Source organism: Chroicocephalus ridibundus, chromosome 1, assembly GCF_963924245.1.
Source record: "Chroicocephalus ridibundus chromosome 1, bChrRid1.1, whole genome shotgun sequence".
Lineage (NCBI taxonomy): Eukaryota > Metazoa > Chordata > Aves > Charadriiformes > Laridae > Chroicocephalus > Chroicocephalus ridibundus.
In genome coordinates this window covers 88,076,366-88,093,438 of record NC_086284.1, presented here as the reverse complement: position 1 = coordinate 88,093,438, position 17,073 = coordinate 88,076,366, and the positions used below count along the sequence as shown (strand labels likewise).

General features: G+C 34.6%; 1 protein-coding gene across 2 annotated transcripts in view; it reads left to right on the top strand.

Moving 5' to 3' along the window:
- The window catches only part of RPS6KA3 (ribosomal protein S6 kinase A3), an 82,640-nt gene that overhangs the window by 33,084 nt on the left and 32,483 nt on the right, over positions 1 to 17,073 (top strand). For both annotated transcript variants that reach the window (XM_063342899.1, XM_063342891.1), the window contains exons 3-9: positions 3,687 to 3,803; positions 6,082 to 6,163; positions 9,971 to 10,051; positions 11,064 to 11,143; positions 13,604 to 13,710; positions 15,982 to 16,019; positions 16,415 to 16,557. In XM_063342899.1, the coding sequence (XP_063198969.1) occupies positions 3,687 to 3,803; positions 6,082 to 6,163; positions 9,971 to 10,051; positions 11,064 to 11,143; positions 13,604 to 13,710; positions 15,982 to 16,019; positions 16,415 to 16,557 (648 nt within the window). The remainder of the gene's footprint in view (positions 1 to 3,686; positions 3,804 to 6,081; positions 6,164 to 9,970; positions 10,052 to 11,063; positions 11,144 to 13,603; positions 13,711 to 15,981; positions 16,020 to 16,414; positions 16,558 to 17,073) is intronic.

The window sequence follows — 17,073 nt, the reverse complement described above, 5'->3', positions numbered from 1 at the left end:
TAGTGTCTTTTTTCCTCTTCTTGCCTGACAAGCATGTTTCCTATTCTAATTTGCAGCTGATTCCTATGAAGAAAAATGAGTCACCCTTGATGCTGCTGAATCCTTTTTTTTTTTTTTTTTTTTCCCTTAAGCTTTTCTCTTTTAGATTTGATTTGCCTGTGGAATATAGTCCGTTCAGTGTTTTTTCCTATGTATATATACATTCCTCTGCATAGGCATATATTGTGAGGTACATTGCTAAGAGCTTACTTATACTGAGATACTTACTGACCAGAGTAGTTCTGACTTATACCAATACAGGAAGTTATTCTCAAATAGTGGTGTTTTAAATTCATACACAAACTTGTTTGTCACTTACTTCCCTTCTAGGGCAGTGTTGATTTAACACTATTATACTGTTAAGGAAATGTTAAGGAAACTCAGAGTAATGTTACCTTCTGTTTGTTTCCTTGTGTTCTATATTTAGTTTCACAACAACAGAAGCCAGTAGCAACTGCTTTAAGTTGACTAACACAGTATTATATTTTTTTTAATGTGCCTTTCTGTGAGAGTTTTAATTTCTAGTGTGAAGAAGGCCTTAAGAGATCTCTGTGGCTAGAAAAAAAAATTATGTCTTGGGACTTTTGTTTAAACATTGTTGCGGTATAAGGCTTGAGAAAAAAAGACCTTTCCAAGCTTATAAATAGCAGGAATAAAATATAGGCAGTAGGGTGTAGTTATAGCTAGAAAGAAGATCCCACCGTTGCAATGGCCAGACCACTGGTGAGTAAGTGTCTGCAGTGGTGTGAAAGTTGCAAGGGAATGAAAGAAAGGAGGGGAAGACCAGAATCTTTCAGCACTCTGTACATCATCTAATTTAATTTGAATTAATCATATGGGACAATTTTTTTTTCCAAATATCAGGGAATGATCAGAAGTGGAGCTTAACACAAATTGAGTAACAGACTGAATGGCTGACTTCTCTTCCAGCTTACTGTAAGATGGCATCTATCAACTAATGTAATTAGTGCAGTTAGCTGAGAAAGAGATCTCTCTTTACGGTGTGAAAGGCTTTTATTTTAATTCAGGTAGATAGTGGGTACAGTGAGGGTTGATTGCTTCAGCACATAATTTGCATTTCTATAAAAGGCTTAGCTTTTGCGTTTTTAACTGCATTTGCGCAAAATACTGTTTAGGTTAAAATAACAGGTTCAGCAATTATGTCAGAAAAGAAAACTGCAAATTTGTGGGTGACTATTCATCATAAATCTTGCTTGCTAACATGTTATGGACAAGCTACTAAAGTAGGATATGATCTGAGTTCCATTTCATTTAAAACAGAGTTGTATTAGGTCTGCCTTATAAGGACTGAAGAGTATCTGAACCCTGAGAAACTGTGAAGGCTGGGAATATTCTCTTAGCATCAGGAATGTGAAGTGGTGGTTTGTTGGTTGGTTTGGGTTTTTTTACGGAGTGCCCAAAGTAGCCACGGGGAAGTTGGTTGCGTAATAATTGCATTGCATTAAAAAATAATTTTTGTTTGTGTATAGAGAACAAGTTAATGTCTCTTCTTCATTTCTTGTTTTTGTTACATTTTGTGATGCTTTTAAAGCAATGTGTTCCCCTGATCACTTTGTGTCCTTGAATCTGGGTAGATAACAGAAAGATTTGAGGAAGTTCTGTTTCACACATTTTTATTTTTATTTTTTTTACTTTCCCAAGATTGCCAAGGAGCTAATAGATAAAACAGTTAAGCAGAAATGGATCAAAGTATCCGAAGTAATATGTGCTTGGCAAACTGTTCTACTGTGCTGTTCCTCCCCTGGGATTCTCTTAAGATTGCAGCGGGTGGTTTAAGTAGTATGTAATCCAACTGATCATATACTAGTTTAAAAGAAGAAAATACAAACGTCCACCAGCAAACAATTCCTTTGACAAGTAGAAGGAATCAATATTTCTTTCAAACTCTGTAAAGATTCAGCCTTGAGTCAACAACGATAGCATTTTCTCTTGAAAGAAAAAAGGAGTTTAGGTTTTTCAGTAGTACACAGCATGCATACACACACACACAGGCAAAATTTCGGCTCTTACAATGAAAACTGGCACCTGTCCTTATTGGTCATCTTGATTTTAGAACACCCAAGACAAATCCAAGTTCTTTACATTAAAATATGTTCTTTTTTTACTTTCTGATCTTAAAGTTGCCAGAATATTCTGTGCATTACTCCAAAGTGTACATTGGAATTTTTTTATATATGTACACTCTGTCTCACACATATGTGCTCACAGACAGCACAGTAGTGAGGGAAACATTAGGATTTTAGTCCACATCTTTCTTCAAATCTGAATTACGCTCACTACCTAAAACCTGGAACTGAGCTGAACATTGAGAAATTTAGAAATCATGACCATGTAACATGTTCTCACTCCTTTCATCTCTTTGGATCCTTCTTTTTGAGCATGAAGCCTGTTTTCACTTGCATATATGACATTGTTGTGTGTTTAAAATATTTATCTTCATAGCATTATAATAATCTTGAAATTAATTTTTTTGCAATATTACCATCATGATCAAATGTGAACTGTTTGGAGAGCTTTGGTTTGGGTTTGTGGTTTGTTTTTTTTTTTGGGGGGGTGTGTGCATGTGTGTAGTTTTTTTAAACTTGGGTCATTTAACTCTTTGGTCATTTAAAGCCAAGTTATGTGCTCCAGCAACCTTTGGTTGGGGGAATCATGGGGTTCCAGTCTGGAAGCATGGGGTTCCTTCACCTGTTGTCCAGTGTATCTGGGGCATCCAAACTCATCTACATTCATATTTTCAACCCCTGTAAAATTGTCTGCATGTATTCAGCAGTCCACTTTTTGTGACACGCAGTTTGTTTCCAACTTTGGTTGGAATTTTTTGAACAGTTGCTGATAAGTTCTGAAATTCTTGCCTTGTGTGGCAAGGACTGTTGTTTTTCAGGGGGTTTTCAAATTTTGTGCAGAAAACACTGAATTGAGTGCAGAGCTAGACAAAAAGACTAGAAGATTCAGTGTTCTTTAGAGCTTCCTGGTGACTAGTTTCTCCCAGAAGGGTGGAATGCTAGAGACTGGCAGCTTTTATAGATTAAACTGTCCTTGAGAAGAGAGGCAATGAGAGTCTCTTCCTCACCAGAATTTTCTCAGTGGCAGGTGGTGAGTCTGTTGCTGCTGATGTGGGGGTGGAGGGTGTGCTGCTTTGTGGGGAAATGTCTTGAGTCTTACACTGTCTTATAAAGGTGAGCATTAACATCACTGCAGCATAGTGGTCCTCATTCGAGTTTTGAAAAGGAAGGCTTTTCTAAGAGATACATGGTCCATTTGATGCACTCTAGGTGTGCTTTAAGAGGACTACATTTTTAAGAAGATTGGTTTCCATTAATGGGTTGTGAATCTGGAGTGGAGATTATGAACCAAATAATATGGGCCTAAGCACAAAAGCTTGGGAATCTCTGACTTGTTATTGTCAGCTGTTGTTGTCTGGATTCTGATGCATCCCTAAAAGTTTAAGCCACATATTTACCAAACTAATACTGCTCAGTGGTGGGGTTTTTTTATCTACATTTGGGAGCGTGTACTTCATTGGATTCTGTGGCATTGGTATTTTTCAACATATTGTGAATTTATAAACATTTTAAGAAGATGCACCATTAACACAAACTTATTCCACTGTTTTCCTCTGTCAGGAAGAAGGAAACATCAAAGAAATTGCAATAACTCACCATGTAAAGGAAGGACATGAGAAAGCAGACCCTTCACAGTTTGAACTTCTGAAAGTACTAGGACAAGGATCCTTTGGAAAGGTTGGTAACTGAACTCTTGTGGAGCCAATTTTTCAGGATTATAGCATTGAATGATATTAGGAGTGAAATATTTAGAACAGAAATCCAAGAACTAATCTTGGATTAAGGCAACGTTGCAAGAGAAAACCACTTTGTAAATTAGTGCTAACTAGCCACTCTAATTGTGGCAGATCTTTTTAAAGCAGTATTATTTTGGTTTATAGTTTGTATTATATGTAGATCTCAAAGATCAAAAATTGGCTTGATGTGAAATAATTGGGTATTCACTGTTTAAAACGGAGTGTCATTTTTCTGTAACTATTCTTCTTCTATGTTTCAGGGGGCAAGGGTTGAAGGGGTTTTTTGATAAGTATTCCTAGTTGCTACCTTGCTAATGGTAGGTTATCACCGGTACAGAAGCTATGCCAGAACTTATTTTTGTAGCAGATGGTAGTTGTAAAGAACAAATTTTAGGTAATAATGGCTACTGAAGTAAGCATGATATACCTAGTCATGTTCATGCTAGGCATTATCTGTCATAATTTGGTTAAGGCACCGCATACCGTCATACTTATTTGAAGCTCTGTTAAAAACTCAATGTTTCTGGTATTTAGTGAGTACTGTCCACACTGAGCTCTCACTATCTGTATGTGATTCATATTTTCAGTTGTCCAAATCCAACTTGGAAGCAAACCATTAATTTCAGGTGGCAAGACAGATCACTGAAACAGAACAGAATATGCAGTGTAAGACAAGAGAGCCTTTACATCCATTTTCAGCCTTAATTGGAGTTCTGAATGTGATGTTAAGCTCTAGCATATAATGCCAAATACATCTTGGATATGGTGGAAAATGAGAATAATCAGTCCAATTCTCTCTTGGTGGTAGGAAGTTACTGTTAGTCACACTATTGGAGTAGCAGTTCCAGTTAAGCTTGGAAATGTAGATGTTTATAAACTAAGATTTTGTACTCAAAATTCACAGAGAAACCTGATTCCAAAGGTGGTTTCCTACGTTGTTTGATCTCATCCAGAATAATAACCAAGTTTTTACTTGGAAGTCTTCAAATCAGGAGAAGTAAATCATTCGGGGGCAGGGAAATGTAAGCTAATAAACGATCATTTCAACAGTCTCTTTTATTTTATTGATATTACTAAATTCAGTGCTATAACCGCTGGGAGGGAACAAGTTTTGAAAATGCAAAAATAATTTACTGTCTAGCTGACACAGAGTATTGCAAAAATGCCAGTCTTGCCCTCAGTTGTTCTAGTCTTTATGCAAAAAGGATTAATAGCACAAAACCCATAATCCCTTTTTTCTAATTATTTGGGAAGGTGCCACTCCTTCCCATTCAGTTTAAAAACAGTAATTTGCATGCTTTGCAAGGTCTCTTAATGATGTTCTCATAATCTGTGGGTACTGCAACGGGATGTTAACACAAGTGGGAACTGGATACAAAAACAGACATAAAATTAATTTCACATAACGTGCTTGATGTTCTCATGTACCACAACATGTCTCTATGCTTTTTCATAAATAACCAGAAAACCTGTGGCATGTCTATTTTTTTTTATCTTCATTTCAATATCTAAAATTTGGCTCTACTGGAATTCATTTTGTTTTAAGGGTATTAAACAAAATTCCACTTAAGTAATTACAGAAAAGACAGAAATGAAACACACTTTAATTGTGGCTGGTTGTACTTTATTGGTACATGCAAAACTCAACCAAAGCATGTCATAAAACAACATGTTTTTGTGACACCAGTAATTTTATAGGTTACTTCTAAAAAATTATTTTGTTATACATTGATTCATATTTCAGTTTTCTGGATCAGTTTTCTGAATCAACTTTCTACACACATTTATTTTAATATCTGACAATTATTTTATTAGCACTTCTGCTATGCTGCCTTATGAATTTTAATAAGACAAAACTATTTAGAGATTAATATTAAAAAGATGAATTTTGTGTTTCGGATTTGTCTCAACTTCTGACAGAATCCAAATTCATCCTTTCTTTTATTCACTGAAATCAATTAAGTTATACCAAAATAATTTTTGGCAGACTGTTTGTCTTGAATGAACCTTTCAGATTATGAAATGAAGGAATAGCAGGAAAAACTTCAAGGAGTTTTTTCTTTGGCTTTGCAGAATCTAAAACTATTGAAGAAGCTAATAACAGTACTAGGAGGAATAATAATGAGAAATAATACTGGCTACTTAAATTTCATAGCAAAGTATATTGATCTGACTTGCCTTTATTTTCTTTAAAGAATTCTTCTTAATTTTCAATGCAGGTCTTTCTTGTCAAAAAAATCTCAGGATCAGATGCTAGACAGCTTTATGCAATGAAGGTATTGAAAAAGGCCACCTTGAAAGGTAAGCATTGTCTAGAGAGAAAAGGAGAAAAAAAAGAGAAATCAGGGACATTATACCAAAACTTAATCTTTACTCGCATGCAGTTCTACAGATTGTATTTTAGAAGTTTCTTCTATCAAATAACAAATAGCAGAATACACTGCCTTGTACTGTAAATCCAGAAGAATTAAGTAAACAACAGTACTATATTGATAGCTATAGGGGAAGGTAGGTTCCTTTCCATGCCAAGTTCATTAGGTGATGGTGGTTTAATAGCGTAGTTGTGTTACATCTGCCACCTGACTTGCCTCTGAGCTGTTATTTGAAACTTAATATCCTTCCTTTTTTCATTTGCTATGTATCACCAAGGATACAGTTAATGCCTTTTGCTCAGTTTATATTTAGGTCATGGTATTTTAAAGTGCATTATATCAGCTGTTTTATTCTAAAAGTTCTAAGCACAGGAGTTTAAGTCTTTCTTTAAAACAGAACTATACAGTACCTTTTCCCAAAACTTCTGGCATTTGTTCTGGATATAGGATATATTTGATAAAATCTTAAGTTAATCATCTAGGTTACTTGTGCAAAAAAATGAGTTTTAAAATGTTTTGTTTCTTGGGTGCTTTGGGTCTTGAATGGTATCAGTAATAAAATAAGTTCAAACCTGAACAATGTCAATTCTGTAGACTGTAGAATTCCATAAGAAAAAAGTAATTTCTTTTTTACTGTAGATTAAAATAATCTAATCCCTTAACCAGAATGTATATTTGTTGCTTTATGCTATTGTTTAATACTTCTGTCTATTTGTAGTTCTTCTAACTCATGGCTGCACTGAAATTGCAATGATAATTTTGGTTCCAGCAACTTGTAGTACTTCACCGATGTTCTTGATTATTATATTGATTTGCAATTCTAACATACGGTTCCATCTGAAAATATTCATAGAATGATGGAGGGAACAAAAACTCACATTGAATCGTTAACTTCTGCTAAAATGTTGAACCTGAATTTTTTCTGCTTAAGATCTAGGGCTGAATATGTGTCTCTCAAATCTCATTATGTATCACTTTCACTTAAAACTATTACAGAGTGTGTAAGTGCTTTTGAACAGTTTCCTATATTGTGATTCTGCTGTGTTTTGTGGCACGTGTTATTCTCATTATTTACTTTCTATTTTTCTGAAATTTATTTCCACTCATTTAAGGTACTTTGATATCCTCAACAGCCTTTCATTCTCCAGTGTGTTAATAGCTCGGAACTGGAGTCAAAGGTCATTCAGCAGTTGCTTTTTTAAGGCATTTGGGGGCTTCTCTCAATCACCTTTCGATTGTGGTTTAACCTTACTTGTAAAAATTACAGTCCAAGCTGTGGATCTAGTTTTGCCTACAGATGTCAGAGACTGATAAATACTGAAATTGGAAGCTTAACTTTTGGTTGGAAAGGGAGACTCATGGACACTAAGAATTCAAGGACGCAAAAGGCTTGAGCGGAAAGGTGACACTAGCAGGGGGATGCCACACTTTTCAATGCTTTGTATCTGAATTTTCAGATGCTTTTTGGTGTCTTTGGGTTGCAATTCATGTTTTAGGTAGAGTAGAGTGGTTAGCAAATGAAGGTTACTGTTGAAATCTTAATATGAAATTAACTGAAATTAATTCTGTTTTCCATAATTGCAATGTTTTTGAGATCCAGTATTGTAATTTTAAATAATACGCTGTATTACTTGATTTGCCTAAGGTTCTTTTGCTCTTTCAAATCTGTTTCATAAAGTTATTTTTGTGTTCTAAGCTTAAAGATAAAAATGCCCTTTCTGACCACTTCTTAATCAAAAGTGGTGTGCATGATTCACAAATCAAATTTAGAGGGAATATTTTCATAGGAATGCAGCTATATTAGCCAGAAAACGTTGATGTAACTACACAGTCCAACCTTTTAATGTTTAGAGCAAATCCAAGAGTATACATATACAACTTTGTTTAGTGCAGAGAGTAGTTTATTAATACACTCTGATAGAAGGTGTCATCTTTCAGTGCCCATTTATGATGGGGAGAGAAACAGGGCCAAATCGTTGCTAGAGAGTCTGCCATCAAATGCAGCGAGAAAAATCAGTACTTCCAGCAGTACACATATGGAAACTATAGTCTACACAAGTTAGCTTTTTTTTTTTTAATGGCTAATGCTAATGTGTGAAATGAGCTCAGTTCTTTATACTTTTTTTGGTTGTGATTTTGTAAATACGGACTTTCTCTAGCTTTTCAAAAATAGGGCATGTAACTGTTGCATAGCTATAGGCACTTAAAAGTCTTTTGAATTTTTTTTCTCAACCAATCTGCCTAAAAAAAGAATATTCTGAATTTCAATTTTGTAACTCAAATGAAGCCTTGGAACAGTGAGATCACATAACTATCTTGTGACATTTTTATGCCTGTAGATGTAAAGGTCAAAATTCAACTGTGATGTTTGCTCTGTGTTTGGTAAGCATTTATTTCACGTGCTTCCATTTTTAGGAATCTGTTCTGCAGGGAGATGGAAACTTGATAACTTTATTCATTCGTGAAAATGTATCTATATAACTTTATTACACAATTACCTGTATTATTGTAAATGCCTGTTTCTGGGAAAAGATAGCTAAACTTCTAAAAGAACCTTTTGCTTCTTGACTTGGTTTTTTCCTGCCTTGTTATGTTTTTATCTGAGAACTCTGATTCGTTAACTGTACAAGGAATGCCAGCAACTTAAACTTTGGACTGGACTTCATTGCTCTGGGGCGCTTCCTTCAAGAAGCTGTAAGATTTGGGAAAGGTCCAGTAACAAGATGTAGAATAAGAGAAAAGAGGAGAAATGCAACATCCTAAAATGGTTTAGTAAACTTTGCTAGCTCTCAACTGTAAGAGCTCTGAATTTTCTCTGTGTCCTGGTGGATTTGTAGCTTCGGATGGGAACCAGGCACTGAGTGGAGTGGCAGGGGAGTTGCCTTGGACAGCTGAAGCAGGTGCTGTGCTCAGCTGCCCATCCTGCCTGTCTTCATGGATTGCCAGCCCCATATGCAGGGCATCTGCACGTGGTCCTCAGCTTAATCTACACAGGAGCAGATACATGTCCCATTCTGAGCCACCACGGTGGGACAGCACAGGCAGCTTGAGCAGTAACTGCTTCTGATGTACTCCTCCATGCACACCTCTACTCTCAGTAAGGCTTTTTTAAAATCAGAAAGATTGTCTGAAGTACACACTACATTGAATAGATATTCTTTTTATTGTAAGTTCATAATAAAGAAAGGAAATGTAAAAAAAAAAAAAAAATTCCCTTCCAAATTGTGAAGGTACTTAATATCTTAATAGCACAAGTTATTTGAATGACTTAAACTAATAAAGCATCTTTATGATAGTCTAATTGTATTTATGAGTTTGTTTTGCTATAACTTTAATTCTGCTTAGTTTTTAACAGTAGAGAAAATGGCTATGTTTTCTATACATAGCTGCGGCAGTTTTGCTCTGCTGTTTAAAAGGTTAACTAAGTATAGGGCGAACTGAAGGCTGGTTGTTTTCTTTTGTGCTTTTGTTAAATTTGTTTACCCAGTGTCAGATTTTGCCAGTAGCAGAAACTGAAGCAAATTAAAATGCATAAAGAGATTTGTCAGAAAACTGGGTGCTGTAAAATAATTTCTCTCTCAAGTCTCTTCTGTGTAAAGTATAGTGACCGGCATACAATTGTAATACTACGGGATACAGTGTGAAGTACATCAGGAAATGTTGGAGAAATACTGATTCACGATGTAAATTCTTTTTTTTATTTTTTTTTTTAAATCTTGCTTATATTCTGTTGTAGTTCGAGATCGGGTTCGAACAAAAATGGAACGTGATATCCTAGTAGAAGTTAACCACCCTTTCATTGTCAAGTTACATTACGGTGAGTTGCAGAAAAAATTATGTTTATATATTATAAAAACAGGTGCTTGTCAAGTTAGTGCCTAACATTTGGTTTGTCGTTCAGAGAATCATAGAAAATTAGTGAGCTGTCTAAATCCTGATCATGCTGTGTAGTAATTCTCATGCAAAGTAAGCACATGGCTAACTTCATGCCCAGTGTTGTATCTTTGTAGGACTGAGGGTCTTGTAGCCCTTTGCTTTATTAAAAAGCAGTTATCTATTTAAGTCTAGCATTCTTTTCAAAAACCTCTTATCTTTTGTACATGTCATTCACTTTTTTAATTATTTCTTATCCTTGCTTTATTTACTCTATATAAAACATATGCAATGGCATTGCTTCCGATTGCATCAAAATTGGTAGAAATATGCCTTTAAATTTTAATAGTATGGACAGCCATAAAAATATTCATGTGGAGTTTGGAAGGAAATCAGTACTCTTAACATGTCATGCAGAAAGTAAACTGAAAAAATATAGAGAATAATTTCTGTTGTTAATTTTTTTCAGTTTGTGCTTTTCTTTTAGGATCCAGTTTTTCCTATAGTTCAAACATCAGATCTCTATCACTCTCTGATGTGGCTTAAATAATGTAGCTTCCATAGTTTTACTTGTCACTCTTTTGCAAACTGGATGAGATCTCCTGGTTAAGCTGAGTTTCCAGAGGTTTTAGTATAAGTGCATTAGTTGCTAATTTGCCCTTTTAAATTTAGGCTTTTAACTTCCAGAATCTGGAATGAAATGCTGACTAACCTAAGTATAGTTTATTTTTTTTAGAAATTCCATTGGTGACTTGCTTTGCTTTCACATAGCATGAGAGTTACTTGGTCCATGATAGAGGAACAGTTACTTAATTCATTTAAGTAATTTTTTCCACAGAGGAGAAAGAAGAATAATTCATTTGATAATGAAAATACGGATGAATTATTAGGAGTGTTATTCTTCTGATTGTGGGTAAAATTAGATGATGTTTAATTTTTTTAATTGATCTTTTCAGCTTTTCAAACAGAAGGGAAGCTATATCTTATTTTGGATTTTCTCAGGGGAGGAGACTTGTTTACACGTTTATCCAAAGAGGTAAACTTTTAATTTGAAAGTTGTCTATTGATAAAATTTGTCTGTAAATTGCCTTATTAGGAGAGTTTACTTTTTAAATTAATTTTTCATTGCATAAAATTTTGAATGTCTTTTTTTAACCAGCTAAGTTTTTTGTTTGCTTAAGTTTTTTTGCACAAAGTAGTCACTTTGTGACATGAAAATGCTGTTGGTAATGGTAATTTACATTGTTCTAAAAAAGGCTTAGACAAGCAGGCTTTCTGTGCTGCTTTTTACACCTTGCAAAATTTTCTTCTCTTATTGCGGAGGTTTAAAGATGAATCTCAGAGCACGGATTTATATAAAGTAGTTGTATTCAAATTAACTGATTTGTGTCTGGTTTTAAGCATCAGATTTTTTTTATGAATTACATATGAACACAAAATTATTTATAAATATAAAAAAAGCAAGAATTGTATTTCACTTGTTTTTGTAATTTTCCAAACTTGAACACTTTGCCTTTGTCAAGCTGGTGAAATCTCTATGTAGATACGTGAAACAATGACTTTGAAAAGTTTGATTACCTCAAATTAATTTGATTATAACTCCTAAAATAAATGCTAGCATTTCATATTTCATATATCAGAATTATTTTTTTTATTTTTTGGCATCACTCATGTGCAAAAATTTCCAACAAATATATGGTAGGATAGAGATCTAAATACATCTAATGTGTTTCTGGTAGCTAGAACTTGTAATTGTAGCTGCTTTCCATTCTCCGTTGTTACAGAGTATCCGGAGCAGTGGGTCACCACTGCAAAGTTGTAGGGTTATCAAGAGGAGAGCAGAATGCGGTGCATTTTGTGTGCTGACCACATAAATGATTATATTTAGTTCATTGAAGCCATGTGTTTCAATTTGCTTCTTTTAGTTCATTTTGCTGCAGATAAGTAAAAAGTTCTTAGCACTCTAAAATTGAGATACTTTTTTCTTAAAATCCATACTACTATCGCGATTCCCAAGAAAGAATGTGTATTGCTTTCTTGCTGATGACTTTTTCGTCTTGAGCCACTCAGATTTTAAAAGACTTAATATGGCTAGATAAGAAATATGCATTATAGGTACCTGGATCAGCTAATTGTTCATACCTGATGGAGTGAAATGGGCGTGCTGGATGCAATTAATGTCATCCTCCTATCAAGTCGTGATTTTAAAATAGATCAGATAAACTGCAGCCTAAAAGTTCCTGCTTTTTCCTCATCGGCTACAAAGGGAAAAGTTATTTATTCAGAGCTAGATGCCTACACTGCAGATGTTTAAGGTTAGGAGAGATGAATTCCATGCAATGTTTTTAAAGAACATAGTGTGGGTGTATTACCATCCTCATGGGATCTTTCATTATTTGAGCTTTTAAATGTTTCTTATAGAAACTTCCCTTCTTGAATGTGCCTGTACTGAATATTGGCGCTTTTGTAGAAGTAACATCAGTAACAACCTCTTGTACAAGCTTTGCTGTCACTTTCTCCCTTTAAACTACTAAGGGGAAAATACATGGTATTTGCCATTCGCCACTCTTAACTCTTGCTTAAAATAATGTTCACCTGTGCTCCCCATCCCCGTTCCCCACCCCCCAGGCCCATATGCTGTATCTAAAGATATTAGTATTAAATTCTCAAAAAAGAGAGACTCAGAGTAGTAACTGAGGTAGAATCAAATCACGCAGGAATTTTTTATTATTATTTCTATCTTTTTCTAAATTCTCAGAAAATCTTAATTGTAATGTGTTCTGTCAGTGGATTACAACAGTTGTTGATGTAATTAGGACAATATATTCATTTAATTGAATCTAAACAGGGATTAGTTTATCTTCCTAACAGAAAATATGGGATTGCTATCCCACATTTTCTGACCTATGCTCTTACATAGGTTATTTTCTTAGTTTACTCTTTGACCTACCTTTTCTGCAGTTACATCTCAGGCTGCATCTTGGGTGTTTTACCATCACTACTGTAACTTCTTTCCCATAGTGCTTAGAGACAATCTCTTCAAAAATGAGATGTATATGCTTTTCTTGACTCTCTGACTTTGTAGACAAAATTCGGGCATTTAGATTTCTTTAGTCCATTTGTTGTCTGGAAATGAAGTGGTCACATCCAATAAAGAGGTAGTCATGTTCTTTAAACGCTTCCCAAAATTTTTCAGTCCCACTGCAATGTGTCTGTTCTCTTGAACAATCAGAAGCTAATAACCTCTATTTCGCAGAAAGAATAATAAGAGCTTGGCTTCAGAAGTTCTTTTTCAAGTATGTATGGTGAAATGGTATTGATTATAAAATCCTAGTTTTCGTCTAACCAAGAAATTGGAATTTCTAGGTTTTTGTATAGAAATTAATTCAAGTATTATGAAGAACCATTCTGCAAAACCACTGTTACCATTGTTTGGTTGGTACTGCTGTAAACGTTACAGATTTTACATGTAAAATACATTGTTTTGCTTTTCCAGGTGATGTTCACAGAAGATGATGTTAAATTTTACCTGGCTGAATTAGCACTTGCTTTAGATCATCTACATAGTCTTGGAATAATATACCGGGACCTAAAACCAGAAAAGTAAGACTCCTCTGTGGCAAATGCAGTGTATTAATTTGATTTCTATAGCACTACTACCTACGCGCTCCTCTTTCCAGCTGTTATAATTCAGTAATTTACTATATAAACTGAACAGGGAGGGAGGTGGGGATTATTTGAATTAAATAGGTTAGATTTCATTTCCACTCAAACATGAGCATCTAGTTTCAGAATAATATGGCCAGTGCTATAATCCATGTTACTTTAAGTAAAGAGTATACTGAAATATTCCTGCCTTTCATTTCCAGGTAGTTTAGGGTGTACAATGGAGAAGAGTTCTTACTGATCTTTTGCTTTTGTTGTTATTCTAGAATTTCTGTGCTAGAGATAAACTTAGAACAAAGGCACGATATAAAGTTACAGTTGAATGTTATATCTTTGCTTTTGAAACCCTAACACCAAACATCTTTTCCAACACTGATTTTTAAAATCCACTGCAGTAAGAGCAGAATGGAGTTTAAAGTTTAAAATAAAATATGAAAATAGTAAGTAACAGGCTTTATTTAACATATTGATGATCACATAATTACACTGAAAACTTAAAATAAGCTTGAAGTTGCAATTCTGGTATGGTGTTGTGTATCAATATGTTAGTCATCCATGCTTCATTCAAATGATTGAATTCTGTCTCCTGTTTATGTCTTTCCTCCAGTAATTTTTTTAGTTTTAGATGATGTAAAGAAGAAAATGTCAGTGCAATCATCTGGAACATTTGAACCTTTCAGATATAAATGTATGCTGTAGTGTTACTCTCTACCCGGAGAGGAATCTAAGTGATGATATAATGCGTGCTTAATGACATAGTTGCCTCATTGCAAGGAAATCTGTAAGGTCCTGATGGTCTTGGTGATCCTACTTCTCTGTTATGGCTGTATGGAGAACCTGAACAGTCTGTGGGAGATAACTGTCTCATCTACAGTGGTAGTGGAAAAGAGGAAAAATGAGTAATAAGTATCACAGAACCTGGCTGTTATGTGAAACTTCCATTAGGATAGCTTGTTCTTTTGTGTATCTCCTGGAAAAAAGACACAAGTTTATAAATGTTTAGCCCTGACTAACAAGAAGGGAAAGCTTCGTACTCGAATCAGAAATGTGGAGACTTTTGGCATGGGGTTGCAGTTACAAGTGAAGAGGGAATGAATTATGTTTAAACTTTGAGAGTGTTAAGTAATTCAGAAGTGAGGAAAAATAAGCTTACCAAGTGGAAAAAGATCTTTAAAAAGCAAAGTGAGAGAACTTTAGTTATTTTGCTAACATTTACTTCTAAGAGGAAAAGAACAAAATAGTAATTGTCAGAAGACTAAATAGCTACTGCCTCAGACATAGTATTTTTATAATAAAAAAAAAAAAAATTATGTGTATCTATACCTACTGAAAAGCTTTGGTTTAAAACCTTGAGTGTATGTGATTAAAAAACCTGCCAAAGTTTGAAATTACTTGCAAGTTATGGATGAGATAGTAGTAACTCTTACAGGCAGTTGTCTGTACTGTGGGGCTGTTTCATGTCATGGAAACTCCAAGGAGGAAAAGAGCAGGGGAACTGGAGAAGTAGCGTGTGCCTGGGTCACGTCTCATCCCCAGGGTGAAACGCAGCTCCCCACAGGAGAAGCTGGAGGAACTAAGTCTGCTTTGCAATTTTATTCAGTGGTGGTTAAGGATAGTTGGCTTCTCGGAGAAGCGTGGCCTTTTTTCTGATTGCAACAAACAGGCGGAAGCACAAGGCCTGCTTCGAAGTACTGGGCCCATGGGTCCTGTCCTTTGGTAGGACATGAGAATGTTACTTGATGTTATTTGAAGTGGTTAACACCCTTTGAAACAGTAATTACAAATGAATACCCATTTTGTATACATAGGCAAACATACATTGTATTAACACATCTTGCTAAGTTTAAGAGAAATAGAACTATATCTCTTATTTTTAACAATTGTGATGACACGCTGCAGATGGCCAACACTGAAAGTTCAAGATAAACATTACTACATATGGTGCTGAATTTAACCAGATAGTTAAATAAAGCTCTCATATGCTGATTATGTTTCATAATCTTTAAAAAGGTAGAATTCAAGGAAAAGAAAATGTGTAGTTTCAAAGTATCTCCTCCTAATGATTCTAATGATCTGCATGCATGTTCAATTCAGCTGGTCTTTGTGTATGCTGTTCTGATTATTCCTAAATGTTGTCAGTACATTGTCTGAAACAACAGTTAAAATATATTTTATTGAGTTTATTTTATTCTTTTTACTGTTTTTTAGCATCCTGCTTGATGAGGAAGGACATATCAAATTGACAGGTGAATAACGGGAAATTGCAACACCTGAATCTTTTCTGTTCATAATAAAATCTTTGCATTTTCTTTTTTTTTTTTTTTTTTGGTAAACAGTATGGTAAAAGAAGTAATTTTAACTGGTAGGTAATTTTGCTGTGGAGTAAACAGTGTGTAATTATTTTGAAATAAATGAAATATATAAAAAAGATATCTGCTTTACAATATATCTGATGTTACAGACCTGTGGTAGTGCAGGGAGGGGAGAAGAATTCTGTAATTTCCATATGTGTATTTTGGTGTATATACATGAATTATAAAAGCACCACATTTCACATTGTGGTGAAAGTATTAACCATGAATAATTTTTTTATTTTTTTATTTAAATAATAAAATTTAGAACTATTCTTTTGTTCTTCCAGATTTTGGCTTAAGTAAGGAGTCAATTGATCATGAAAAAAAAGCCTACTCTTTCTGTGGAACAGTGGAATATATGGCACCAGAAGTTGTTAATAGACGAGGCCATACACAGAGTGCGGACTGGTGGTCTTTTGGTGTTTTAATGGTAGGTTTCTCGTAAATGTAAATAATAGCAAAACTGTGCTTTGCAGGTTTTGGTGAAACAAATCAAACATTAAACTGTAAGGTGAGCTTTAAATGAATTCTAACTACTAAAAAAAGTCTAAATTATATGAAATTAATAACAATACCACAGAGTTCGGATCAAGAACGTGGGCTAGGTTTTATATCAAGACTAACAATATGCGATATTTTTGTTATCGTTGAATTAAGAAATTATGCATCTATTGTAGTTTGAATGTTACGGAGACTAACAGGAATACTAAAGCATACAGGAAAAATACTGTCTATTCTAAGGTGGGGGAAAAATTTAGATCCAAATCTCAAATTTGAATTTATTCTCAAGTGGAAAAAAAAAATGAGGGATAACTTTCTAATTAGTCTCGAGTGTAATTACAGGTTAGTGGAATAATGACAGCTATTGTTCTCACACATCAAAATCTAAATGACACTGAGCTGATATGGGATATAGTTGCGCAGTTGCTTATGGTGTTTCTGCAAG